The sequence below is a fragment of the Lolium rigidum genome, chromosome 5 (assembly GCF_022539505.1).
Source record: "Lolium rigidum isolate FL_2022 chromosome 5, APGP_CSIRO_Lrig_0.1, whole genome shotgun sequence".
NCBI classification, from domain to species: domain Eukaryota; kingdom Viridiplantae; phylum Streptophyta; class Magnoliopsida; order Poales; family Poaceae; genus Lolium; species Lolium rigidum.
In genome coordinates this window covers 268231424-268259081 of record NC_061512.1, presented here as the reverse complement: position 1 = coordinate 268259081, position 27658 = coordinate 268231424, and the positions used below count along the sequence as shown (strand labels likewise).

The 27658-nt window shown below is 41.8% G+C and overlaps 1 protein-coding gene across 1 annotated transcript; it reads left to right on the top strand.

The window, feature by feature from the left end:
• The first annotated feature begins 6353 nt into the window (after window positions 1–6353).
• On the top strand, window positions 6354–9909 carry LOC124652419 (WD40 repeat-containing protein HOS15-like). Its single transcript, XM_047191429.1, has 2 exons — window positions 6354–6478; window positions 8055–9909. Exons 1-2 carry the CDS (start codon window positions 6418–6420, stop codon window positions 9665–9667), a joined length of 1674 nt encoding a protein of 557 aa, XP_047047385.1. The 5' UTR covers window positions 6354–6417; the 3' UTR covers window positions 9668–9909.
• Window positions 9910–27658: the final 17749 nt, after the last annotated feature.

Below are 27658 nucleotides of genomic sequence, written 5' to 3'. Positions count from 1 at the left end.
CTGTAGGAAATGAAGAAACTACCTTAGCTTGAATTAATCTATCTAGTGTACATAGAAACAATTAATCGATCTTAAATCTGGGCACAGCTGCGCAGCTACATATAGGAGAGAACAGTAACCAAGACATCCAACTTTTTGCAGGCTTACAAATGGTCAACACTCAAATATCCACTACCAACCGAAGGGATAATCGATCGCTGACCTTCAGAAGCTAGAGCAGGATACTCCGTGGCCAGTGACCAATGGCAAGACCGTAGATTCGTCTGACCGGGACGGCGAGCGCGCGCCGCCGGGGACCGCCAGTGCCTTCTCGCCCATACGTGGTAAACAGGGGAGGAAAGAAGAGATGCCGGCGGCGATAAGGATCGGTTCCGGCGGGGTGCGCGCCGCCCCTGAGAAAGAGCGAAAGACTGGATTTTTAGGATGGAAAAATGGAGTTCTCCTCTTCCGCTGGCTGGCTGGCGGCGCAGCTCGGCGGGAATTTGTCGGATAATGAACTGACTGATTGGTTGATGTGGATCGGAGAGGTGGATGATTTGGAACTTGTCGCTATACGGTTTTGTCCATTCGCCTCAATAATTGAGGGGTAAACTGAATAAAAATTGGGTATTTTGCTCGTGCGCTGTCAGAATCATACTCATTGTTTACACAAACCTTCGAAGTCAAAACTGTAATTTTTTGCGACGTCGACGTCACTGGTGTTACAGTTAACAAGTCATCGTCTTGTGCTCGTACAAGTGTATTCGTGACATGGCATACATGTGTCCACATTAGGACGTTCCATCGACCACCTAGACTACCTCGTCTACATGGCCAAGGTGACCAAGGAAGAGGGAACTTTAGACTGGCTCCTGGTCCACCTGGACGAGGAGCAACCGCGATAACAACCTAGCTATGCTAGTGCTCCGGCTGCACGTTCGGTTAATATGGTTAATTCGGTTCAGTTTATTCAGTTATACGGTAAATACGATTTTAATACTTCGGTTAATACGGTTATGTATACATATACGATTCGGTTTCGGTAATAACCATTAAACTTCGGTTCGGTTTCGGTAATAACCAAATTAACCAAAGTTGACGCGAATTTTGGATTGAAAACTAACTTTTATGGTTATATATTTTATTTTCTATATTTTGTATGATTTTACTAAAGATTTTGCAAGAGAGGAAAAGAAAAAAAAGAAAGTAATTTTGAATAAATTAAAATATGGATGTATTTTGTATGGCCGTGCTAAAGGTTTTGCCAAGTAGTAAAAGGAAGAAAAAAATAATCGGCCAAAATACACCTACAGGACAATTTGAGGAGTTGAACTTGCAACCTGTGGTTACATACCCAGTAAAACAATGGGCCGAACCATCACAGTGGAGCAGACTACGTGTAGACTAATCATTTTAGGTGCTATACTAAGATTATGCAGGAAGCTGGGCTGGCCTAGTAAGCGGGATTTTGTGTCGGGCTGGGCGTTCGGTTTCTTTCGGTTTAACCGCAGTTTTTCGGTTAAAAACCGAATTAACCGAAGTCCTTTCGGTTTGATGTTTTGCTAACTGAAACCTAACCATAAAACCATAAAAACTGAAATTTTGTTTCGGTTAGGTTTTTTTCGGTTCGGTTTTCAGTTTCGGTTCGGTTATGTGCAGTCGGAGCTAGTGCGGTCATGCCGGCAGGTGTCTTTGAGGATGACGCAGTTAGGATGGCCTTGCAGGCCTTAGCACCACTGCCCACGCCCATATCGTTGACTGCACCTGCCGCATACGCTGATACGCACCTCCTCCCGCGCTGGTGATCACGATGGACGTGCGCCGTCCAATTGGCCATGGGAGATGCCCGTGCTGGTCGATCCGACCTAGCTTCCCGACGACGAGTAGTGGGATATGGTTTGAAGTACTTTGAGTATCTTGTGTTTTCATTTTCGTTTTTGTATCTATGTAAATGATGTTTTCTTCTCAATAACATTCACTTCCTTGCCTCTACATTTGTGTCGGGGCGTTGGAGCAGCCTCTCCTCCGCCACCTCCCCCTCCCAAACGGGCATATCAGGCAACGAGGCTAAATTGGTGTCTACGGCTCGACCCAAACGGACCAAAATAGATACTTTTGGTGTTTTTTGCATCAGGCCACTGGAGATACCCTTGTAGCGTCCTCTGGGGATCAAGCCCTTGGACTAGTGGTGAAGCTAGAGCAAACTCAATCACGGCGCAGACAAGAGCGAACTTAATCACGACGCAGACACAATACCTTGAAATATGTGATGATTTAACCCAACAGTGCCCTAATGGTTGATTATAGAGGTACACATTGATATTGTCGCTAATTGCAAGCTAAAATCAAGAACTACCCAAGGTCTATGTGCACCCCTGGCTTCCGCATTGGTGGGCACGACGGCTCCAAGTTTGCAGCACTGGTATCCACTCTTTCCAACAGCCTTGGTTCCCCTTTGCAGCAATGGTGGCAGCCATTTGCAGCAGCAGCGATATGTGGGATTGTTCGCAATTAGTAGTACTAGTAGAGAGCACCCTTTGTAGTAGTGGAGACCACACACCCTTTTTAGCAATGTCGGGTGTCCTTTGTAGCGGCGCCGCCGCCGGTGGTAGGCTTGCAGCATCTCCGACCATCATTTGTAGCACCATTGACCTGGATTTGTAGCATCGGAGGTCGCCTTTTGCAGCAACATCGGGGCCAAGGGAACTATAGATAGATAGATACTAGAGAGAGAGAGAGAGAGAGAGAGAGAGAGTGGGAGAAAGGATTTGGCAGTGGCGTTTTAGAGCAGCTACATCACCGCACACATAGAAAATCGATGAGATTAGATGGATTTGGGACCTTGGAGCGCGGCGGCTTCAAATGATGTGTGTCACCTTGGTTAAACGGTGCATAGCGGTATGGGCAACGACGACCTCAAGATCGGCGTTTGGGGAGATAATTTTGCAGCGCCTGGAGGAGAAGCGAGAGGATAGGAATGACTCTTGGAGGGAGAACTTAGTGGAGCTCATGTTGGCCAGGCCATGGCATGGATCCAGTACTAAATATTATACTTCCTCTACCTCAAAAAAAATATTATACTTCCTCTATTTCATAAATCTTGTCGTGGTTAGTTAAATTAAAACTACCTCACGAATCATGGAAAGAGTGAGTACTGTAGAGTACTAGTAGCTTCGAACTTGGTGTAGTGACTTTTTTTGCTTGATTGTCTTGTTCTAGGAACACATGCAATTAATAATAGTTAATTGAAAAAATAGTTAACTGAAATTCGATGTGGGTGGCGTGTAGCTAAACTCAGGCTTGGTTCGTCTTGAATTCGTCTTGGTCAGTTAGTTGTAAGTGATTATGATCTACATTGGCATGAAACAATATTTCTACCTAAAGTGGCCATAAGTTTGTTAGAATATCGATTGATGCGGTCTCCAAGACAGTAACCATCACTTTCAGTGTAAACATGCCAATTCATAGACATGATAAGTACCCCCGCAAGAAAAAGGACATGATAAGTAGTACTATTATGTTTTACAATGTAGAGTATTAGCAATATCAACTTCAGTTAAAAAAAAGCAATATCAACTTGATGTTTAGAGGCTAGTAATTATTCCCAACACAGAATCGTCTCACAGATTTTAAAAAAGCTAAAATTCCGTGGTAAAGAGCGTCGGCAAGATTTCTATGAGATGACTAGAAAGCTAGAGCACACTGAAAAATTTATAACTGCAGCAGTTGCACCATTAATTTGATCATCTATTTTATTTACCTGGAATGTAGGACAAAACAAGACGGAAGGAGAATCAAGTGTTCAGAACAAGGATGAGATACTCACGACCAAGGTTGTCAGCATCACGGTCCAATAATCAAAACACCCCGATAACGACATTACACCAGATGAAGGACTCCACCTAGGATACAATGTCTAGAACTTCGTAATAAAACAACTATAGTCATTCACTAAGTCTAGGATGTTGATGGTCATTCTCTTTCCGCCCTAAAAAACATAGACTAATTAATCTTATCAAAGTTCTCACGGCAACACAAGAAAGACAGAGAAAAAAGGGTGGCAAGAGTTTTCCTCCTGTGAAAAGGGAAACCCAATTGAAATAGTCCAGACGGGCTAATCCGTAAATAGATAGCAGCATAAACCTAATTGCGAGCCCAGAAATATCGTTCCATATTTCTTTCTTGTATTTAAGAACAAGATTGGGTGGGTCCACAAGGCATGGGCATGATAGCAGGCTGTTTCCTCGAAAAAACAAAGCGAATCCTATCCACTGCGTACTGCGGCCCCCGTTTGCGGCGACGCACATGGGTGATAAGTATGGTGAATCCTATACACCGACCAGGTCGGTGCTTACGAAGCACCGCACACCCTGGTCGGGTATAGGGCCCGGCCCATTTTCGTTTTCTGTTTATCCGTTTTCTTTCTTTTTTGCTTGTTTTTCTATTTTCTTTTATTTTCTGTTTATATTTCTTTTTTATTTATTTTATTTCTTTTTTCAAATTCCGAAAAATTAAACTGTTTAAATTTTAAAAATCAAATTTATAATTTGTTCAAATTTGAAAAATGTTCAAATTTAAAATTTGTTTAAATTAAAAAATGTTCAAATTTGAAAATTGTTCAAATTAAAAAATTGTTCAATTTTGAAAATTGTTTAAACTTAAAAATTGTTCATATTAGAAAATTGTTCAAACTTAAAACTGTTCAAACTTAAAATTGTTCAAATTTTAAATTTGTTTGAATTTGAAAATTGTTCAAATTTTTAAAAAAGCGAAAACTTAATAAATTTGTCAAATCATAAATGCTCTATTTTAAAATTTAAAAGTTCAGATTTCGATAATTTTTATTTTTTAAAATATTCAAATTATAAAAAATTACCAGAAAGAAAAGAAACGAAAAAAGAAAAACGTTTACCTGATGCTGTTGGGCCAGGCCCAGCAAGCCACGTCGGATCAGCGGACTGAAAACAGCCAGTCAGGATCGTGGGCCGGGCCCAACAACGGCCGGGGGGGTGTGCGGCTGTTCGCTCCCCACCAAGCAGGTCGGTGTAAAGCAACCCCCGATAAGTATAGCCGTGTGGGTGATGTAGTATAAGGCACATTTGGTTTTTCTTCGGTATTTCTTGTTTCCGCGGTGTTTTCGGCTTTCATTGGTTTTATGTGAGTTCAGCTAGTTTCCAACTAGTTTTTTCTGGTTCTCCGCGAGTTTCAATTTTTCGAAAATGTTTAGATTTTCAAAATTTTAAATATGTTCAGTTTTGAAAACCGTTAATTTTCGGATTTTTTTGTTTTGAATGTCCAGAATTTAAAAATATCCATTTTTAAAAATGTCCAGATTTTGAAAATGTTTGATCTAGCTAAAAGATTGTTTGGTTATGAAAAGATGTTCGAAAAATATGCGATTTGTAGAACAATTCTGTTTAAACTATAATGCTTGGGTGCGTGAAATACCCCGACATGGATAGAATATGGGCCCTGTGAGGCGGCCCTGATCGTTTTACCTTGTGATGAATAGAAGCTCCCGACCGAAGGATGATAGGGGACTCCTAAGCTCGGCCCAAGAATGAGCCCCACAATATTATTAACCTAGTTTCCCTCGTTGGCCCGCTCCTGCTTACTCCAGCGACCAGCGCCGAGAAAATTTGTTCACACGGCCGCACTAAAAAAAAGAGTAGTTACATTGCTTACTCTAGACCTCATGTATACAAGCCGCCCACACCACACGACAAGGCGGCATCACACTAACATTATGTTACATTTCCTTCATGCTCACTCTAATGCGATCTCTTGGTTTTAAGTGAGTGGCCACATTCTCCTCCTTGCTCGTGTCAACCGCTCTCCTGATGATTGTTCGGGCGGAAACACAAAAGAAACGCATATAGAAGGCGGTTTAGCGAGATTTTTCTTGTTACCCTCACGTGAAAATTGAGTTCTAAGATTTCTCTGAAGAAAAATACTCCAAAAAGAAATAGAGTTATAAAGTCTCTTTAGAAAAAAAGTACTCCAAAAACACGGTATGCTAGAAAATTGGTTGCTCTACGTTCAAATTCATATTCAAACCCATTTAGCGGATCAGCAAGAACAAGGTGTACAAGGACAATGACCGTTTGCCACTATTTGTTGCTGAGTTCGGTATTTTCGCAATCCTAAACATATTTTTTTTGAGAATCCTAAATAATTTAATAACTTAAAATTTCACATGTATTTTTTTAGGTAGTCTGGCTTATTAGTGGCCCACGACATTTACCCATTTGCCTACTCGGCCCATGTTGTACGGCCCAATTTTGCTAAGGAAAAAAAAAGCCACAGAGACCAGGCAGCGATTAGTTTAAGAACAAGTCAACCGGCCGGGGCCCGGCTCCTCCTGCGAATACATCGCTTTCTTCTTCTATCCTACCCGAGTCCCGGCTTCCCCGCTGCCGCCGCCGGCGTGCTCCGACGATGGGAGCGATCACCTCGGCGGAGCTCAACTTCCTCGTCTTCCGCTACCTCCAGGAGTCCGGTTCGTTCCCTTTTCGATCCGCCCCCTTTTCGATTGATTGGTTATTAGGTCGAGAGGATCTGGCACGATTTGCGCGGATTTAGGGTTTAGGGTTTCTTGGTGGTGGGTATGGTGAGATTTGGTGGGCGGGGAGGGTAGGGATCTGGTGATTCTTGCAGAAATCCCTTGGCATGTGGCGCATCTAGCCGCCGTCTCCGGCGGCGGTCTCGGCCCCTCTAGAGCTCGGCCGGCGCCCCCGACATCCCAGGCCTCGTCCCCTCCGTCGCCACCATCTCCGGCGGTTGCTCCTCCCCTGCGCCGTCCCGTCCGTCCCCGACCCCTCGCCCCCTCCCTTCCGGCGGTGGCCCGTCTGCTCCTTTCCCCTCGCTGGTTCTTATCTAGTTTTGCCCCCACGGCTGGCCCTTTCTTTTACTTCTCTCTCGTTCCGTTGGGGTTCCAGGTTGCAGTGTTCACGAATTTGCCTTGGTCGATCTTGGTGCTGTACAGGTCAGGATGGACGGGGAATTGCGTTTTCTTTCTCGAGTTCAAGCTACACTAGCTTCTGCACGTTTTCCTTCAGAGCTCAGCTTGCAGGGAGCGCTGGGTAATTGATTTAGAGAAATTCGTCCGCGTTCAAGCCCTCACCACTACTTGTTCAGAAGTTCCGGCAAGCCAGTAGTAATCGGTACCAAATCAATCCATCGGCACCTGACGAACAGTTAATAATTGATGGTGTTTGAAAAGAAGACCGGAAAATGATATGCGTGATCTTTGATTTTGGTTGATTTCATCACTTCTTGGTAACAGCTGTTAATAATTTTTTGGGTACACTTAGCTGATGAGTGTATCCTGTAAGTATCTGGAACGGATGGATACATCTTCGAGATAGAGTACGGAAAATAGTACTTCACATGTGGAGTAAAGTAAAAACAGGGGTTTTGTGGCACTTCCACAAAAAAAAACCTCTGTAATGTGAATCGGGAGCTAACGTGCTACCCAAACCTTTTAATAGCTTCATCAGAGCTTAATAGGTGAAGTGGAGTTTAGAGACGGAGTGAAGCTAGGTGGAGTGGACCTCTCTCCCAAACACACCATTAGATTGGGATCCGGTTCTAGGTTATGCAGTGTTGTTTCTCTTTCTAATTTCTTTTTGGAGTTTGCTTCCCTTTACATACTAGCATGTGTTAGATAATAACTTTGCTCATGGTGGAACATGACCCCTTTTAGTTTCGTCCACCTCTTCCCTGGTATTGGTTTTTACTGGACCGCAAATGCGGAATTCATGCACTTCATTAGTCAAACTCAGCGAGAGCTATTGGTGATTTTTTATTTGGGTTCTGTTGATTTTCTGTAAGCATTTGGTCTCCTCCGTGCATTGAGGGAAGGGTGTTTTTTTTTTCTCAGGGCCTCTCAACTTCTGTCCCGTTCTTGTCATGCTCTACCGTTTCAGCTCTTTCTTATTATTCTTCATGATGTATTCCGTGCCATCTGCATTTCCATTGCGCGCTTCTAGAATTGCTATCTGTAGTAGTTATGTTTGAACGCATGGTTTTCACCTTTCACTGATAATATTGTTTCTTCCAACCAACACTTCCAGGTTTTGTTCATGCCGCGTTTACTTTAGGGTATGAAGCAGGGCTACATAAAGGTGGGATAGATGGAAATGTTGTCCCCCCTGGTGCTCTTATCACTGTCGTGCAGAAAGGCCTCCAGTACATAGAGTTAGAAGCAAATACTGATGAAAATGATGAAGAAGCTGAGAAGGATTTTGCCCTTCTGGAACCTCTTGAAATCATCACAAAAGATGTTGAAGAGTTGCAACGGATCGTCAAGAGGAAAAAAAGGGAGAGGCTTCAGATTGACGTTGACAAGGACAAGGGAAAGGAGAAAGAATGCATGATCGAGGATCATGAAAATCGTCTTGCAGGTGAACGGGAGAGAGAGCGCCACGGCAAAGAAAAAGACAAAGAGAGGGAAAAAGACAGAACCGAAAGAGACAGGGTGGAAGAGAAGGAGAAGGAAAGGGAAAAACAGAACACAGAGCGCATTGATAAGTTTAAGCATGAAGAGGATTCCCTTGCCAGTGCAGGTCCTACACCAATGGATGTAACTACAACTCCTCAGGAAATTCTTAGTGCGGATGTTACCGTTTTGGAAGGACACAGTTCGGAGGTGTTTGCTTGTGCATGGAGCCCAACCGGCTCCCTTCTAGCTTCTGGGTCAGGAGACTCAACTGCTAGAATTTGGACAATTCCTGATGGTCCATGTGGTTCCATTCAACCATCTCCTGCAAGTGTTCATGTTCTAAAAAATTTCAAGGGCAGGACTAACGAGAAGAGCAAGGATGTCACCACGCTTGACTGGAATGGGGAAGGAACACTGCTAGCCACGGGCTCCTATGATGGGCAGGCAAGAATATGGAGTAGAGATGGGGAGTTAAAGCAGACTTTGTCCAGACACAAGGGACCTATATTTTCTCTGAAATGGAATAGGAAAGGCGATTGTCTCCTAAGTGGCAGTGTGGACAAAACTGCTATTGTGTGGGATACAAAGACATGGGAGTGCAAGCAGCAATATGAATTTCATTCAGCTCCAACACTAGATGTCGATTGGCGAAACAATAGCTCTTTTGCAACATGCTCAAATGACAACATGATCTACTTTTGCAAGATTGGGGATCCACGCCCAGTTAAAACATTCAGCGGCCACCAGAAAGAAGTTAATGCTATCAAGTGGGATCCAACTGGTTCTTTGTTGGCATCTTGTTCTGATGATTGTACTGCAAAGATATGGAGTGTGAAGCAGGACAAATGTGTGTATGATTTTAAGGAGCATAGTAAGGAGGTATACACCATTAGATGGAGCCCAACAGGTCCAGGAACAAGCAATCCCAATCAACAGCTGCTTTTGGCGAGCGCATCGTTTGACTCGACTATCAAGCTATGGGATGTTGAGCAAGGACACCTTCTGTACAGCTTGGCTGGCCACGTGCAGCCAGTTTATTCTGTGGCATTTAGCCCTAATGGCGAGTACCTGGCCAGTGGGTCCCTGGATCAAAGCCTGCATATATGGTCCGTCAAAGAAGGCAGGATCGTGAAGACATTTAGAGGGAGCGGTGGCATTTTTGAAGTGTGTTGGAACAAGGAAGGCAGCAAGTTAGCAGCCTGCTTCTCCAACAACACCGTCTGTGTCATGGATTTCAGGATGTAGCTTCACTGGAAGCTAAAGTAGGAAAGGCATGATAAGCATTGATTTCAGGATGTAGCAGTTTCACTGAAATGTATTAAGCTGCAAAGCTAGAAGAATGTCTGTTCTTTCCAGTAGTGGGGCACTGCTAGCGTGCTCTAGGTGTCAGATGACTTTATATTTTGCTTGTACATGGGTTTTCTGTCGTTATGGTCGGAGCTAATGCACTCTTGCTATGCTTTATTACTTTAGTATATTTCCTGTCATTATGGTCTGAAGCTAAAATACTGCTCTAGTATACTGCATGCTCAGCATTTTAATTTTAGATATTCAATCTTACCTCCTGTAGGGTTTTCCTTAACATTTGAATTGCTGATTTTGTAGAACTGATATGACAAGTCCCAGTATAACGGTTGAACTTTATATTTGTGCTGTCAAAGTTGATTGGAGTTACGATGGGGCAGCAGGGCAGTTGTATCAATTGGCTAGTGTATGCTGATAATGGCGGTGCTGCTGGGAGCGATAATGTTCAGCAGCAGCTTCACACGCAGGTTTCGCGGAGGAGGTTCGCACCACTGCCGTGAGCTGGGGCCATGATCAGAGCAGTGCAGCGGCAGCTGAGTACCCACCAAACATGATGTTCTATGATGAGTACCTTGGATAGTTATTACTTCGACACCAGCACTAAGGAGCGGTTCATGCTTGAGGCATATCGATCAACCAGCTGTGACACAAGCTGCAACTACGGCATCAGCTTTAGATGCATTAATTTCCCGGGGCAGGTGAAATTGCAGTCCATGCAGAGAGTGCTCAGGCAAGCAATATTTTTAAATCGCCTACGATTTTCATAAATCTACATCAAATTTTCCAAGCCTTTGGATTAACACCTAACGATAATCAGCTCCATTTCACTCCATATATAACATGTAAACTAAGATAACACCAATATTTCACTGAGGTTGCGCAAATTTAAATAGTGCAAACTCTACATTTAGTTGTTCAAAATTCCGGTGATTTAAATATACACTCCAAAATATGACGGGGAGACATGCATGGGCAGACTTAGAGGGTGGGCTGATTTTCTGAAAAAAAATGACTATCATATCAGCATTTAGGCACCTCTGATCTAATAGCCCATACAATAACTTTTGTACATTTTATTGGAACGATTTCTACACTTCTCCTCTTGTTTGAGGTCCATCCCACACTCATATGCTCATGGCGGGAGCACGACTGAGCATACCCAACTCCGCACCATCGACCGGCGGGCAGCGTACCTGAGGTTGCAGCGCATGCTCGTCCGCTCGGCAGTGTCTTGCAACGCGAGAAGGCACCAATTTCAAGCAAGGTGCCACCAGCGGACACTCCCATCCACTGCAATCAGAGGGTTGCAATTGTTGACCCACATTGGACACCAAGTTGCTTGCCTAATTGCTTTTCAAGAATTATCAGTTAATTTAGCCTCCTAAAATTTTACTTGAAATTGTATGCGCGTCCTCAACCCATGTTGGTGTTTATTTTTTCAAGACATCGTATTTGCAATTCCAATACCATGCGCAGAATAAGCACATGTTGTCAACTAACTACGGAATCTAACTTGCAAGAAAAAAATGTCAATGGTTATAAATTTCTATAAGTATAGGTACCTAATAATAAATCAAAACCAAAACTAAGATATTTATTTGATTGTACGATTTGTAGATCTCTATCATAGTGTTTGTGGATATTAATATATACACCAACACACATATGTACGTATATAAATACACCATATAATGTTCACAGTAGGTGAAAAATAGTTTAAGAAAAACTTTATTGCAACATAGATTTGAATTAGCACAAGAAAACTATGCATTATATATATTACAACCGTACAACGTAAAACTAATATCCGAAAATAATATTATGTGGTTAATTAAGGAATCTAAGTTATCTAAAGTTGTACTCGATAAGACTATAATGTGAAAACAATAAGTTTAGTAGAAGTTTATAATTTTTTTTGTATAAAATATCTTGTAAATTACTCAACTTTTATGTTATGACCCTTTATTGACTATTTACATTTCCCATCTGGTTAATTTTAAATGGAAAATATGTAAGTGTAATTTTTTGAAGTGTGCCCACCCTCTAGTTCATTTTTTGGTTCGCCAGTGGAGATTGGGTTTCAGTTCACATGCGAAGAACTGAAGGCAAGCACATGGGTATGTGGCATGTCTCTTAGTTTTTTTTGCGGTAAATAGAAAGTAACAAAATATAAAATATTCCCAACTTACATATCAGTAGGTACATTTGAAGACAAACACCATAATTAAGGTACCACATGGCTTGCAAAGGCATAGTTCAAGGACGGATTCCAGTTAACCACACATACTCAACACATGTCTATATTTTCTATATAATATATCACCAAGGGCTCCAAGCTTGTTCTACCATGATATGCATGATTGGTCTGCCCACACAATATGTATGATGAAGATGGTGTAGGATTGCGAGGATTTGGGAAAGAAGTTGCTACTTTCGAATAGACGAGTCTTTAAGGAAACATATAAGTCCAGTTTTATGATGCCATGACATGCTAGAGCTTCTGGAACATCATGTCTCTATTTAGATACAACACCAATATTTGTTCAAATAGTTTATACGTTAAAAAAATTATTCTCACATTCCGAAATATAAAGTCACTTGCCAATGGTCATGAATAAAATAAATGGGGCAGTGCAAAGACTTTTTGTCTTCATTTATAAATCTACAAGCACTAATAGTTCCTTTTTTCGAATTAAGAGGTAATTGCCTCATACTTAATGAATTACAGCTATAACTGATTATGATCTTGGAGAAACAAGGTAAAGCTCCTGCAACTGCGCTTCAAGAATAACATGAATTACAACTAGAACTCTGACATAATGCAAATATATTAGTGTCCTTAACAATATAAAAAGGTAAAGCACCTGAAATTGCGTCAGGTAATGTGGACCTCTAGTGGCTCAGTATTTTAATTTTTGATATACTACCTTACCTTATGTAAAGTTCTCCTTAATTTCTGAATTGTTGATTTTGTGTAACTGATATGACCAGTCTCATTTTAACGGTTGAACTTTTCATTTGCTTTATCAAGTTGATTGTCTATATGACTCTACCAGTTAGGCTTGCTTATTTTCTCTTCTTTCTTTTTCTCTCCTTGCTGCAGGAACCTTGAGAGTCTCCTCCTTCCACTGAGCGCTCATCCAACTCGAATCCAGCGGCGTAGCCATTTGGAGGAGAGAAGGAAGGGTTGCTCAGCTTGTATAGAGTAGTTTAGGAGTGTTGGCTGCATGCCAGAGATTGGCTTTTTGCCATTATTTTGGAGCAGAGTACTAGATCTTCTCAGCCAGATCTGGTGCTATGTAGGGTTCATCCTCATTGCTCTTCAGCTCCAGAGGTCGGGGCTAGGATCGATGGGGAGGGCCGTTGTCTCCCTCAATAAGGATGTGGTCTATGGTCATCTTTGTGGGTGGAGTTGGTGTGCGGAGAAACTTCCTCCGGCACTACAACAAGCTCCCCCATACAGCATCGCATACTTTGCAACGCTTTACAAATGCGCTGTAAAATATCGACGTAGCTACGGATATTTGCGTTGGTAAGTCTATCCGTTGGGTACAATACACGTGACAACGAATTTCATGCGTTGCAGTCTATGCGTTGGGACACGCCAATAGTGAAGTGGTATGCATAATTGGATAACTTTACTAGCTGGTTTCTTTACCTTTGTCCTATACATAATATAGCTTAAACATAATAAACCTTAGAAAATATATCAATAGTGATAGATAAGCATTACCTTTTAGCGTTACCTTTTCAATTAATCTTAGGTAGTATGTCCTAAATTTCTTTTTTTATAAATCATAAATTTTCCTTTTTTAGAAAAGTCCTAAATTTCCCTTTGACGATTGTGGGCTTCTTTTAAAAAATTGTGGGCTGTAAGCCTGTAACGATTTTTGTTGCTGATTGTGGTTTCGTATCTAGTAGTAGTACAACTATAGAACTCATTAAAAAAACACTGCTCGATCCTGGGAACCAACCACATGTCTTGGTGCAGACGGGGGATACACTACACGCCACCCAAATTAATCAGGCATAATTGGGGCGATTGAAGTCTATTTTAATTTTTCTCCATTTTTCTTTTTCTTGTATTCCCCCTTTCCCTCCGATATTTTTTGTTCCCTCCGATTTTTTTCAGCGTTTTCTGATTTCGCGCGCGTTGTTCTCACATTTTTAAGCCAGGAAGTTCGGGATGGCATTGTACTAGTTTATTAACCCCACCTCTCATAGAAACTAAACCGTTCAATGGGTTACTTAAAATGTAAATAAAAAAGATTATTGTAACTCCCTCTAAATCTCCCGCACCTTCCATATCCGCACCTCCCGATCCCGTCTCTTCTCCAACAAGAGCTCGCGAACATCTGCCGACTGGTGGCGGCGGCCGTCGGGCGATTCGGCGTATTTTCTTTGATTGAAGGTCAGTGCGTCCTCTCCCTTCTATCTTCTCTCCTCTGTCTGATCCATCCGGCTGCCGCGTTCGAGCGTCTCGTAGACCAAGCGTTATGCCGGCGGCGGCATCTCAGGCCGTTCCGCGAGGCCACGATGCCATCACCGCACGGCCTCTTAGACCCTGCCGTCGGAGGGAGGCAAGGGAGGATCCGACATGTCGGGGATTTTTGGCTCCGACCGCGCGCTCTGGGACTTGCCCGACGAGCTGACGAATCACATCCTGTAACTTAACCTGCACAGATTTACACATGGGGGGCATAGCATGATCGGTGAACATCAGTTTGCTGGAGGCAAGAAACACTAGCTAGAGCCCCCCAAAATGTTCTAGAAGTAGCGCATAAGATTTCCATGAGTAACAGAGAAATATTCCTTGGAATGAACATGGAAAATAGTAGTGTACTTCTGGTCTGTCAAGTGCAGATTGCTGCACCGGAGACCATGATATTTTTCGGTCCTCTGCTTTAGTCAAAACGACTTCAGTTCAAACATTTTACTTCTCTGGTGCAATGCGATTATCTGACCATATGCTGTTCGTGGTAACCCGCCAAATGTATAGTTGTCTAAGCATCATATAAATTAGTAATGAAACTGAGATTGGATCTTTTGCGGCCGTTTAAAAAAGAAGTCCCATCTCTTCCAAAACAAAAGGAGTGTTTGAATGAATGCTCTTGGTAACAATAACATCTGCCACAGCCTGTAATGTTGTGCACCTCCTGATGAGGACATCCCTACCTCACTACTACCTCCGTCATTAACAAATGAAGATGAATCTGCTGTGAAGCTCAAGTCCAATGAAGTTCGGATTGGACCAATTACAAGAGCTCGTGCGAAGCTACTTAAACAACAGGTGAATTTGTTTCTAAACGGTACTTTGATTGATGAGAACTTTATACTCGCCTAAGTCCTATTACTTATGTATCATCGGGTATCAAGAGGAGACAAGCATCGCACGAGGAGAGGAGCAGCTGGACATGAAGACGGACGTCAAGAGGGTCGTGAAGCTGGACATGGAGCTGGACATGAAGATATCTCATGGACGCGCGAGGGAGGAGCGGGAGGAATGCGCGAGAGGAGAAGAAGAAGTCCAGGCCGGTCCGGAACCCGGTCCGACCGGCCCCTGGACCGGCCAGCCCGGTCCTCGGCCCGGTCGACCGGTCGTAAACCGGCCACCAACCGGAGGAAATTTATCGTACCGGGCGAGACCGGAAATCTTCGCAGCTTCCGGTTTCCGAGCGGTTGACCGGACCACCGACCGGACCGTCCGGTCCACGGTCCGGTTGACCGGACCACAAACCGGACCGTCCGGTCCACAGCCTGGTCGACCGGATCCCGGACCGGACCAGTCCGAGTCCTGTCTCGACCAGATCTATTCCGGGTCGGTTATTCTTGTATCTTTTCGACTGAACTCGTCCCGACACCTATATAAGTGCCCGGGACGCCCCCTAGCTGTTTTAGACCACGTTTAAGATAAACCCTAGTTCTTAGTTGTTTGCCCCGCAAAACTATTGAATTCCCTACACCATATTGCTTGGATATTGTGTAGATCCTGTTTAAGTCTTGTGTGATCTGCTGTTCCATTGGGAATTAGACGGTTGCAACTTACCGCTTCGTGGTCGGCGGCTACGTGCGCAAGTGTGTGGAGTTGCGAATATCTTGCAGGATTGAGAGCTGTTGCATCTGGCGACAGGGACCAATCGAGAGATCTCGTTGCGTCATACAAGTTATCATCCACTACATCGTCGTGTTTCTCCGCTGCCATCACTCCGTGATCATCATCACCACCGTTGCTTACTGAGAAGATCGGGCCTCCCCTTATCATCTTGGTATCAGAGTTCCAGTTTTCCTCGGTAAGCTATCCACAATCCACCCCATAGTTGAGTTGTGAGTGTTGTCCTATCCAGAAAAAGCCATAAAAAGTTAGGGTTAGGGTTTGCCATCGCCTTAGATTGCACTAATTTCGAGTTTTAGTTGCTTTTCGTAGTTGTTTTTGTGTACCTTTATCTTTCTTCTAGTAGAATTGTTAGGGTTTGTGTTTTCTTTTCATCTAGTTTGTCATCTAGAGTCAGTTTTTGTTTACTCCGAGTCCACATAGCATACAGTGTGTTTGTCCAAACCATAGCTACAGCCTTTCGATATACGTGACTAGGAACTTCCCCAGAAGAGACTAGTTTTACCGCTCGATAGGCTGCTCATTAGGGTTTTGGTGCTTTGCATATCTTGTTGGCCGTGTTATCAAGGAGTTGAGTCTTCAAAAAAAAAAAAAAAGAGAAAATTGAAAAGAAGCAAAAAGAGCTACATAGCTGCGTGTGTTATACAAAAAGAAAAATACAAAAAGAAAAGTGTCGTGCTAGTTGAATCAAGTGAAAGGCCTAAGTTTTCTTTACTCGCACTCGTAGTTGAGCAATCTTGTGCCTGTCTCGTTGAGCTTTGCTAGCGTCTCTCTTGTGCATTGCAACCTTTCCCACATATAGTTGCATTGCCCCATTATATCGCCTTGTGTGAGTATCATTGGTTGTCTACGGTCAGCGCTAGAGCTTGTTATTGGTGCAAATAGGTAGCCTACCTACAGCCCCACATATATCCTGCTTTGTCGTGTGATTGTTCTTATACCCTTGATATTCGCTTCGCTACATCCGTGCACTAGTTGTTACTACAAGTGGTGAGCAACACTAATTTACTTTGGAACGGTAAGATTTCCTTTTCTTATCAGTTTTGAGTGAGTTGTGAGAGTACCACCATATATTTTTGATTTAGTGCACTAACCTACTAATCATGTCTCGCTAGTGATACTAAGATTGTTAATCGAGAAAACAAGAATTCGGCGAGATATCATCACATGGAGGGAGTATGAAGCTCTTCGTAACGAGATGCGACGTGAATTCCGCACTAAGGATGATGAGCTTAAGGGTACAGCTTGACGAGATCAAACAGACGTTGGATGCTACTAATGTCACCGTCACCGGTTTGGCTGATCAAATGATCGATATACAGCCGCAATCTTGCCGATATGCGCCTCGCTATTGAGAATTTGACCGCACAACAACAACAAGACGATGATGAAGACCCTGAGCTTGAAGATGACGTACACAATGCTCGTGGTGCGCCTCGTGGTCATCGTCCGCGTGGTTGGGCTCCACTTGGCCGTAATGGTCGTGGGCAAGATGAGGAAGATGGATTGGGTAAGCCCAAGTTTTCCATACCCAAGTTTGAAGGAGGAGCTGATGTTGAAGAATATCTCACTTGGGAGCTTAAGATTGAGAAGTTATGGAGTTTACATCCCAACTACTCTGAAGATAAGAAGATCAAGCTTGCTTCTTCTGAATTTGATGGTTATGCATTACGTTGGTGGGATTCTTTGATTCGTAACCGCGACGAAGATAGTGCACAACCTATCCGTACATGGCGTGCGATGAAGGAGGTTATGACTTCTCGTTTTGTGCCTACAAATTACATGCGGAATATATTTGATAAGCTAACACTATTGAGGCAAGGTGTGAAGACTGTTGATGAGTACTACATGGAGATGGAGATGCTTATGCAGCGTGGTCGTGTCCGTGAGTCTCTAGAGATGACAATGCAGCGTTTTCTCAATGGATTGAAGTACGACGTTAAAGGCATTGTTCGTCATTACACCTACACCGATATGAATCAATTGTTACATCATGCAAGAGAAGCTGAATCACAGTTGGTCGAAGAAGCAAAGGTTAAAGGACGTGCTACGGGAGCTGGGCGTTTTACACCCCGCGCGCCCTCTACGGCGCCGGCACCATCAACGCGCTCCGTTCCTTCCTCTACTCCGCCTAGTAAACCGGTCTCCAATGTATCTAATGCAAAGAAGTCCGAATCTGCGGCAAGTACGAGTGGTTCTGGTATGTCTACAACGCGCAACCGCGATATGCTTTGCCATACATGTGGTGGCAAGGGTCACTTCAAGAGAGATTGTCCTAACCGCAAAGTCATGTTTATCAATGAGGACAATGAGTATGAGACTCGGAGATGATGTTGATCCAAATGCTCCGGACGATGATGACTATGACACCGATGGTGAAGATGCATATCCTTCGATGCTCGTACCATTGTTGTGTCGCAGCGTGCTCTTAATGTGTTGCCTAGTGCATCTACTCAGCGTTGCAATTTGTTCCAAACCAAAGCTTTGGTTGGTCCTGACAAGGCTTGCAAGGTCATTATTGATGGCGGGAGTTGCCGCAATTTAGCAAGCAAGGAGTTATGCACCAAGCTGAAGTTGAAGTACCTACCGCACCCGCATCCATATTATATTCAGTGGTTGAGCGACAATGGTGAGATGAAGGTAAACCATATGGTGCGTGTTGAGTTTGAGATTGGACCGTATAAGGATTGCATTGATTTTGATGTGGTTCCTATGACGGTTTGTCACCTCTTATTGGGTCGGCCTTGGCTCTATGACCGTTCTGTGCAACACAATGGCCGAGCCAATACATATCACTTGGAGTACAAGGGCAAGAAAATTAACTTACAGCCTATGTCACCACAACAGATTGTCAATGAGTCTCGTCAGAAGATTGAAGTGAATTTGGAGGATGCATCCATAGATAGGCGAGAGAATTGTAATGCCGTGAGTGATATAACGAAAAGTGAGAGAGTGAATTCCTTAGTCTCATTAGCCACCAAAGAAGACATGAGAGAATTTAGTGAGGATCCTACGGCCATGCCTCTTGTGCTTTTGTACAGGGGTACGGTTTTGGTTTCTAACGACATGACCCCTCTTCCTCTTGGTGTTTCTAGTGTTTTGCGGAATTCGGCGACGTGTTTCCGGAGGAGGTACCCGCAGGACTACCACCATTGCGAGGTATTGAGCATCAAATTGACTTGATTCCCGGAGCATCGCTACCCAATAGGGCGCCATATCGCACTAATCCCGACGAGACGAAGGAGATACAAAAGCAAGTACAAGCGCTACTCGACAAAGGTTATATCCGCATAAGCCTTAGTCCTTGTGCTGTTCCTGTTATTCTAGTTCCTAAGAAAGATGGTACTTGGCGTATGTGCGTAGATTGTAGAGCTATAAACAACATTACTATTCGATATCGTCATCCTATTCCCCGTTTAGAGGATATGCTAGATGAATTGAGTGGTGCTGCTGTGTTCTCTAAGATTGATTTGCGTAGTGGTTATCATCAAATTAGGATGAAAGAAGGGGATGAGTGGAAAACAGCCTTTAAAACAAAATTTGGTTTATATGAGTGGTTAGTAATGCCTTTTGGGTTAACTAATGCACCTAGCACTTTCATGAGACTAATGAACCATGTTTTGCGTGAATTTATTGGCAAATTTGTGGTTGTATACTTTGATGACATATTAATCTACAACCGCAATGAATCTGATCATACTATACATATTCGACATGTTTTGCAAGTGTTGCGTGATAATAAACTCTATGGTAATCTTGAGAAGTGCACATTTTGCAAAGATAAGGTCATATTTCCGGGTTATGTTGTCTCTAAGCATGGAGTAGAAGTAGATGTGTCTAAAATTGAAGCTATTCAAAATTGGCCTACTCCCATGAATGTGAGTCAAGTTAGAAGTTTTCATGGTCTAGCTGGGTTTTATCGCCGTTTTGTGCCCAATTTTTCTACTATTGCTGCACCTTTGAATGAATTGACTAAAAAGGGTGTTGTCTTTGAGTGGGGCGTTGCCCAAGATCATGCTTTTGATGAACTGAAACGATTGTTAACTTCCGCACCGTTGCTTGCACTTCCCGATTTCAATAAACAATTTGAGATTGAATGTGATGCTAGTGGTATTGGAATTGGTGGTGTGTTGATGCAAGAGGGTCGTCCAATTGCATATTTTTCTGAAAAATTATCTGGTGCTAAGTTGAACTATCCTATATATGATAAAGAATTGTATGCTTTAATTAGAGTTCTTGAGGTTTGGCAACATTATTTGTGGCCAAAAGAATTTATCATACATTCCGATCATGAAGCTTTAAAATACCCGAAAGCCCAATCTACTTTGCATAAGCGTTTAGCTAAGTGGGTTGAGTTCATTGAGTCTTTTCCATACATCATTAAACATAAGAAGGGAAAAGATAATATTGTTGCCGATGCTCTATCTAGGAAGAATATGCTATTAACTCAACTTGATGTTAAAATTCCTGGTTTAGAGATACTATGTGATTTGTATGCTACTGATCATGATTTTGCTGAACCATATCGCTTATGTGCTCTTGGTAAAGCATGGGAAAAATATCACATACATGATGGGTTCTTGTTCAGAGCTAACAAACTATGTGTTCCAGAATCGTCTGTGCGTTTGCTCTTATTGCAGGAATCACATGCTGGAGGTTTGATGGGTCACTTTGGGCGTGAGAAGACGTGTGGTGACCCGGCATACCACTGCATGGTGTAGTATGCAAGTCTGATATAACACCAATGAAACACCGTTCCACTAGTATTATATCGCTCAGAGTGGTACAACAGAAACATATGCGGGTCCAAGGCATGTCTATAGAATTACAACAATGACTCTGTTACATAAGATCATCACAGCCTCCTATTTTACAATGAGGTAAAACTGCAGATAACTCCAGAAGAACGACTCGTAGTCTAATCCTATCACGAACTCTATTTGTAGAGTATTTAACTAGCTACGAGAGGCTAAGAATAGATTCTAGCTAATTAGGAGCTAGGTTTAGGAAGCTAGTTCCCTTCTATGGCTAAACTAGGTTTTCTCCTTGATGGATGTGGTATCCGACTCCTCCGACGAGGTCCTCGTATCCGGAAGTAGATGTTGACTCCTCGTTCTTCGAGTTGTACTGTAGATCCTCCTTCGATGCCTCCATATCTAAGCAGGGGATTTAAGAGTGGGATGAGTACGAGCGTACTCAACAAGTTCATTATAGGAAAGAGGTGTTTAATGCACTAGCTACGGCATTAGACCGGAAAGTCTAATACCAATGCACGTTTTCATAACCATTTCTTCAAAAGGTTGCTTTTATTCGGAAGAACTATGTCCGTCAGCCTTCACCGGTTTACTAGAACTTCATGGAGCTCCTTTCCGGCCGCGTTCGCAGTTCCATATCCGGAACGGGGAGTGACAGGTCACGGTTCGTTACACTCGCGAGAGGTGTGTTGCTTTACCCATAAGAGATCTTAACCTTGGTGCCAACCGAGTTGCGAGCTCGTCCACACTTCCTTTGGTGTGAGGCCCGGTATAAGGTCTAGCCAATCATGTTCCTCCGCTACCTCGAACACCCACCCTTTGTTGCATACCCCGACCCCGGGTCCTCGTCGGTCCTCTTATACCACTTAAGGATGGACCCCGACCACGACAACGGTTTGGGACTCGTTAACCAAACTCCTTCGCCGTAGCTGCAACCCATCATAGACCGCAATACCGTGGGGACTTTAGGCTTCCCCAGCCCACCGCTTGCACTTCGAGCGACAAGTGTCTACGGACTATGCCGTGGGGACTTAAGGCTTCCCCGACCTACGACTTGCCCCTGACGAGATACAAGTGTCTACGGTAAAGCGCATCCGTTGATGAACGAGAGGTGGAAACACTTTTGACTACTCCGTCCCACTCCGGATCTTATGGTTAACACGGATATTACGGCACAAGAATCACTGGCGACATTTGTTGTTTAATCCTAGATGGATATAAGCCCGTGCAATGGAACCTCCACCATATCAACACAATCCATGGTTCCATTGCCCACCACATAGTCATATTCATAGTTATGAAAGTAGTGGTTTTGATTTTTGTGCAATAGTGATAACCATAATACTTTGCAAGTAATTTGATAAAAATACTCAAATGACATGAGCAAGTGATGAACTTGCCTTTCTTGGCTGCAATATTATGCAGACAAGGTCTTCGATACGCAATAACTCCAAATTCTGAAATATCATCATCGTCCGGTAAGGACGATGTTTAAAAGATTGGCAAGGATGCAATAATGCATAAGTATGAGATGCAATCGCTCTAAGCGTGACCTAACCCCGATATTTAAGATTCGTGAGTGGTAATGATTAGTTCGGGGTGTGTTGCACTTTCATAGTGATTCACAATCAAGGTTCTTATTCGGGTTTGTGTTGTTTCGGAATCATAAGCAAGTGGTAAAATGCATAGTAATAATCATACACACTAAGGAATAGTAGTGGTATAATAAATAAAGAAGCAGTTATTAAGTTTAATTCCTATAGTGCATGGTTGATGATTACTTATTATATAATTCAAAAGAATAACTTTTGAAGAGCATGTTCTATAATAAAGAACAAGTATGATATCTAGGTTTGTGGGTTCTATGATTTTCTATGATTCTAATTGGTTTCTGGAGTAAGTCTTAGATGGATCCCAACAATGTTGGATTCATCAATAATTAGGGCTGGTAAGGTTTTAGTGAAGCATAAGCATCTTAAGCAATTATTGGTTGCTATCATGGGGATATATCTTAGTAGTAATAGATAGCTAGGATTTATAGGTCCTGTTAGGCAGGGTTGATGATGACTCTCTGTTTACTTCAAAAGAATAACTTTTGAAAAATATACTTCTTAGGTAATAAGAAGTATTTCAATTATTGGTGTGGTATCTAGGGTTTATTATTGGATCTACTAAGTAAGGAATGGTGGTTTCCTAAATAGGAGGATTAATAATTATCTCACACTAATAGGGTTTAGTGGGGTATGGTTAGGTAATGCAAGATACTGGCATGGTTGCTATTAGGATTCATCACTTTGGTGTGATGCTAAGCATGAGTACTTAAGGATGATGGTTTTGGTAATAATAACTAGGGTTTGCACTTGGTTGACCCTACATAATTATTTAGGTCTGATGAAGATGAATATATGGAATACCCATATATTGGTGATAGGTCTTCTACATTTTATGTGAACATATGTATGTCTTTTAGTTGCTAATGATGGCTCTATAATTTGAAATAAAGTACCATGATCATCTGTTCTAACCTTGGGTCTAGGTTAGAAGCAAATTAGGGTTTTATATGTAATAATGGAACTAAGGTTCCTAATTAATTTAGAGTTTTAGGAGTCACATGAAATGGTATGGTTATAATATCATTCCATGTGGAATTTAGGGTTTGCTATTAACAAATTAATTCTATGATTAATAACTTCATGTTAAAGTTGAAGTTATTAATAACTTTGAAATAAAATTAATATTCACTTTGGTTTATTATTATTTTTAAATAATTTACTAAATAGGGTAATTATTAGTTAGGTTTTAAATCCCCTAATAATTATTTAATAGGATTTGCAAATAAAGAAAATTAGTTTTTATGGTTTCTTTATTTGTTTACTGGTTTTATTTAATTTATAAAAAGTTTCTTAATTTCTGAATTTTGAATGGTTTTTAGAATTTAAAATTAAAGGTTTAACTAACAAGTATTGAATAAGTGAATTTTTATTAAAAATAAAAATTTCATTTTATATTTTTATTGGATAGAGTTTTCTTTTCTAAGAATTTTGATATCTTATTTTTATTTTTCTGAACTTTTATGAAATTTCTAGATTTCTTTGAAGTTGCAGAGATTTTTGGATTTGAATTAAAATGAAACTAATTACTAGAGCTACCCGGACAGGTATTACCCACGATCAATGACTGGTGGGTCTAGGGCCGAGTCACGTGCCACGTGGGCACGACCAAGTCAAAATCGAGAGTATGGCGGGGAAGCTCTCTGCCGGCGGGATTCGGCGACGGCGCCGCCGTTCCCGGGCTCGGGCGGATGATCTACTTGCATCAATCGAACGAGCACTCCACCGTGAGCAATATGGTACCAGCGCCGCCCCTATTTGGTCGCCGGAGCAAGCTCAACGGCGAGGTACTGCGGCGGCGGACACGGGCGAGCGACGCGGCGACGATGCAGGGTGTAATCAAGTGAAGCGAGGATACTGGGAGGCTCGTGAGCTCACCAGGAACGCAGTGGTGAGGTCGGCGAGGCGAGGGGAGATCTATGGTGACGGCGAACGGCGACAGTTGATGGTGACCGACGGGGCAGTGAGGTCTCAATTCGAGGTCCTCGAGGCTTCCCGGCAAGCGTGCGTCGACGAGGATGTTGCTGGGGGCTTGGTGGAGCTCCAGGGCTTCCCAGTGTGGCTCGACGATGCTTCAATCGACGGCGACGAACAAGACCGGCGAGCTAGGTTTTTCGTCTGTGAGGAATTTGAGCGAAGGAGGAAGGAAACGGAGCTCATTTGTCGACACGGGTTACTTATAGGGCTCCAGAGGCGAGCCTCGTCACCACTGGGAGCAAGGGGAGGTCGACAGCACGACGGGGAAGACGAGCACGGCGTCGCCGTGTCCTCCAGCGCACGGAGGGGATGAGGACGACCTCCTCTCCGATCTTTTTGGACGAAGGGGTATCTTGGGCTGAGTTGGGCTGTGCTGGGCCAGTGCAGTTGGGCCAGAGTGCTGGGCTGCTGGTGGGCTGCCACGACCAGGTATGGTTCAGGTATGCTCTTTCTCCTCTTTTCTATTTTTCTATTTTACTGTTTTATATTTTCTATTTGGATCTGATTTAAATTCAAATTTGAATTGCAGGTTTCTTGTTATGTTAATTGCATTGAGATGTAGTGCAAGGACTATTACTCTATTCTTTATTTGACACAAATATTTTGGATTGGATTATAATGCATAGTTGTGGCTTGTTCATAATAGCAAATAGGCATGGTTTTCATTTCTTATTTTTAATTTCCTTTTTCTTGTGAATTAATTCTGTTAAGATTTATGAGAGTTGATAATCGCAACTCAAAGTATTTCAGAGGTTATTATTAGGACTTGGTTCCCATTTGAGAAGTGGATGACTTACATATGATTTTATGTGATCACCAACTTATTAAGGTTTAATAGTTTCTATTTTAACCCCCTTCCGAGTTTAATACTATTATTATATTTGAAAGTATCTAAGTAGAAATTGTTTCCATCATGGTCTATCTTGTTTACAAAGATAAATGGTTGATCACTACACATATGGTTTATTTATAGGACTTAGCATTAGGTGGCTCTTATGTTTTATAATTGAAACTTTGGATTTAATTAATGAACCATAAGGGTTCAAATGCTATTTACCTAATGACACATGGGTTGAATCTTAATGGTGGTTTAGGTTTTATTTGTGATCACCTAAGTGATACTCAAGCTAGGTTTGAGATTTAATTCTAGGGTGTAGAGATGAAATAACACCATATTGCATGTGATAGGGTTTAATCTCCCTAACCATGATAAGGTGGTTACTTTCTTAATATTTCATGTGCTTCTCTAATTACTAAGGATTTGGGAATTGGTTTTGTCTTCTACCAATTAACTTCTATTAGTAATTTCAATTCTACCATTAAAGTAACTACATTAGTTATAGTTCTTTTTATAGTTAACTTTGGTCATATGGATATATGGTTTCTCACCATATAAAGTATAGAGTTTGACACTAAAGGTTTTCATGTGGTTCTTAAGTGAAGAATAGGTGGAATGTAAATGTGGTAGAATTATACCTGTGATCACCAAGTGGTTCACAAGTTAAGGTTGGGATCTAAGCCTAGGGTTACTTATTATTGATATTCTTATAATTTCATGTGGCTAATGATAACTGCTTATCCTATTAGGGTTTAACTTATCCTCACATACTTCAAGAGCATGACCATGGATTAGGCATGATCAACTTGTTCTTAATATCTCTACCTCAAGTTCTTAGGGTTTATGATCATCACTTAATTTATATTGATCAAGGTTTGGCTTCCTAAAGTATTTCTAATGGAATGGTTTACTTCTAGGGGTTATGCGTTGTATTCACCATACTATTACTAGATATCAAGTCTAAATTACTCCACTTGGACTAGTCTTGGTTGAATTAATCTCCTCCTATACTTTATTAATTCATGGATATGATCTTATTCCATGTGATACTAGGTTGTCTCACCACTCCAAGATGTAATAGTTAATCTCCTAATACTTTTAGTTCACAGAGTTGTCCTTTATTCTTAATTAGGTAAAGCTAGGATTGATATGAATGGACTCTCTCATTTGGAAAGGACTTTAATTCTAACTTAAGGTTAGGTTCCATAGGGATTGATGTGATCATCAATATCTATGTTTAATATAATTGGTTCCTCTCTCTAGGAATATCTTGAATAATATCCTAGGGTTCCTCTTAAAGATGATAGTTTGAGTACTTGGATGTATATCCAAGGTTTAGCTCAAGGTTTGTTATTGCTTCTCTAATAATTATAATAGAACTCTCACCTCTCTAGGTTTGATGTGTATTAATTATATGGAATAGAGAAATGTATTTCTAGAGTTGATCTCCTTGTTATATTTCCAAGACTAGAGTAGAATGAATATCCATGAGGTTCATGGTAGGATGCAAAGATTTGCTTAAGACATGGAAAAGATAAGTGAAGAATGATTTCTCCATTTTATTGTTACTTGGTTTGCAATTGAATTGATGTTCATATGCTATGGCAAGGATTACCTTATTAGGATCTGTTATAAGATCAAGCAATTGATCATTGATTATAGTGTTGTTGTGTTGATTATTAGTTCCCTTTGATCTAACCCCATAGATCAAATCATCTCTACCCAAAGCAAGGTTTTAGCAAAGTCACATTGAGGTTTATAGCGCTTGACTTGATGAGCTACTTCAATTCCACCAAGGTCAAGTGAAACTTCGATTCTTGTGATCTGTTTTACTTTAAAGCGCGAAAATTCCCAGATTTTCTATGCATGAATGCAATGCACACATCTGTTTCCTCTATTTTTGTAACCCCAATACCTGGGATATTACAGTCTCTACCCCTTAAACTAAACTTCGTCCTCGAAGTTTGATATCTCTCACGTTTCGAAGTGTGGATCTGACTTGTGCAGACTACGACTTTTCTCGAACTCCGTATTGATCTTACTGGATATAATTGAATATATCCCTTGTCCAGATTCTTCCTGGAATCCATTAGTGTTTGACATCGAACAACTATTACTTCCTTTACTTTCATGATTTCCTCCAATATTATAAGCTTGTTTCCTTTCTCATTGATTATTCAATGATTGGGACTTCTTCTTGTCCTATTAGTCTTAATTGAGGACTGATTGGAAAACATTCTCCTATTTGATAAAATAGGTCTTTGTTTTCCCTAACTACCAAAATTGCGAGTAATGGTGCTTAATAAGGTATCTAACCATGGAAATGGTTGTGATGGTTTATTTTCCTAAGAATGGATTAGACTCATTTAGTCCATCCAATCATGGTTTATAGTTGATACCTATAACTATTTTTGGTTTATTTAGGTTCCATGAAAGGAATCATTCCATTAGTCTTAGCTTTTGGTATGGTCAAATCTCTTCAGTCTTTGACCTCCTTGAGCTATATTTGGTCTCTGATATTTCCTTCGTCCAACTTCTTTATCTTTGACTTACTTGAGCTTAAGTACTTCTGAGTAGATATTACTTACTTGCTCAAGTTATAATCCACTTCTTACGTCCTCGAGGTATGAACCTCGGCTA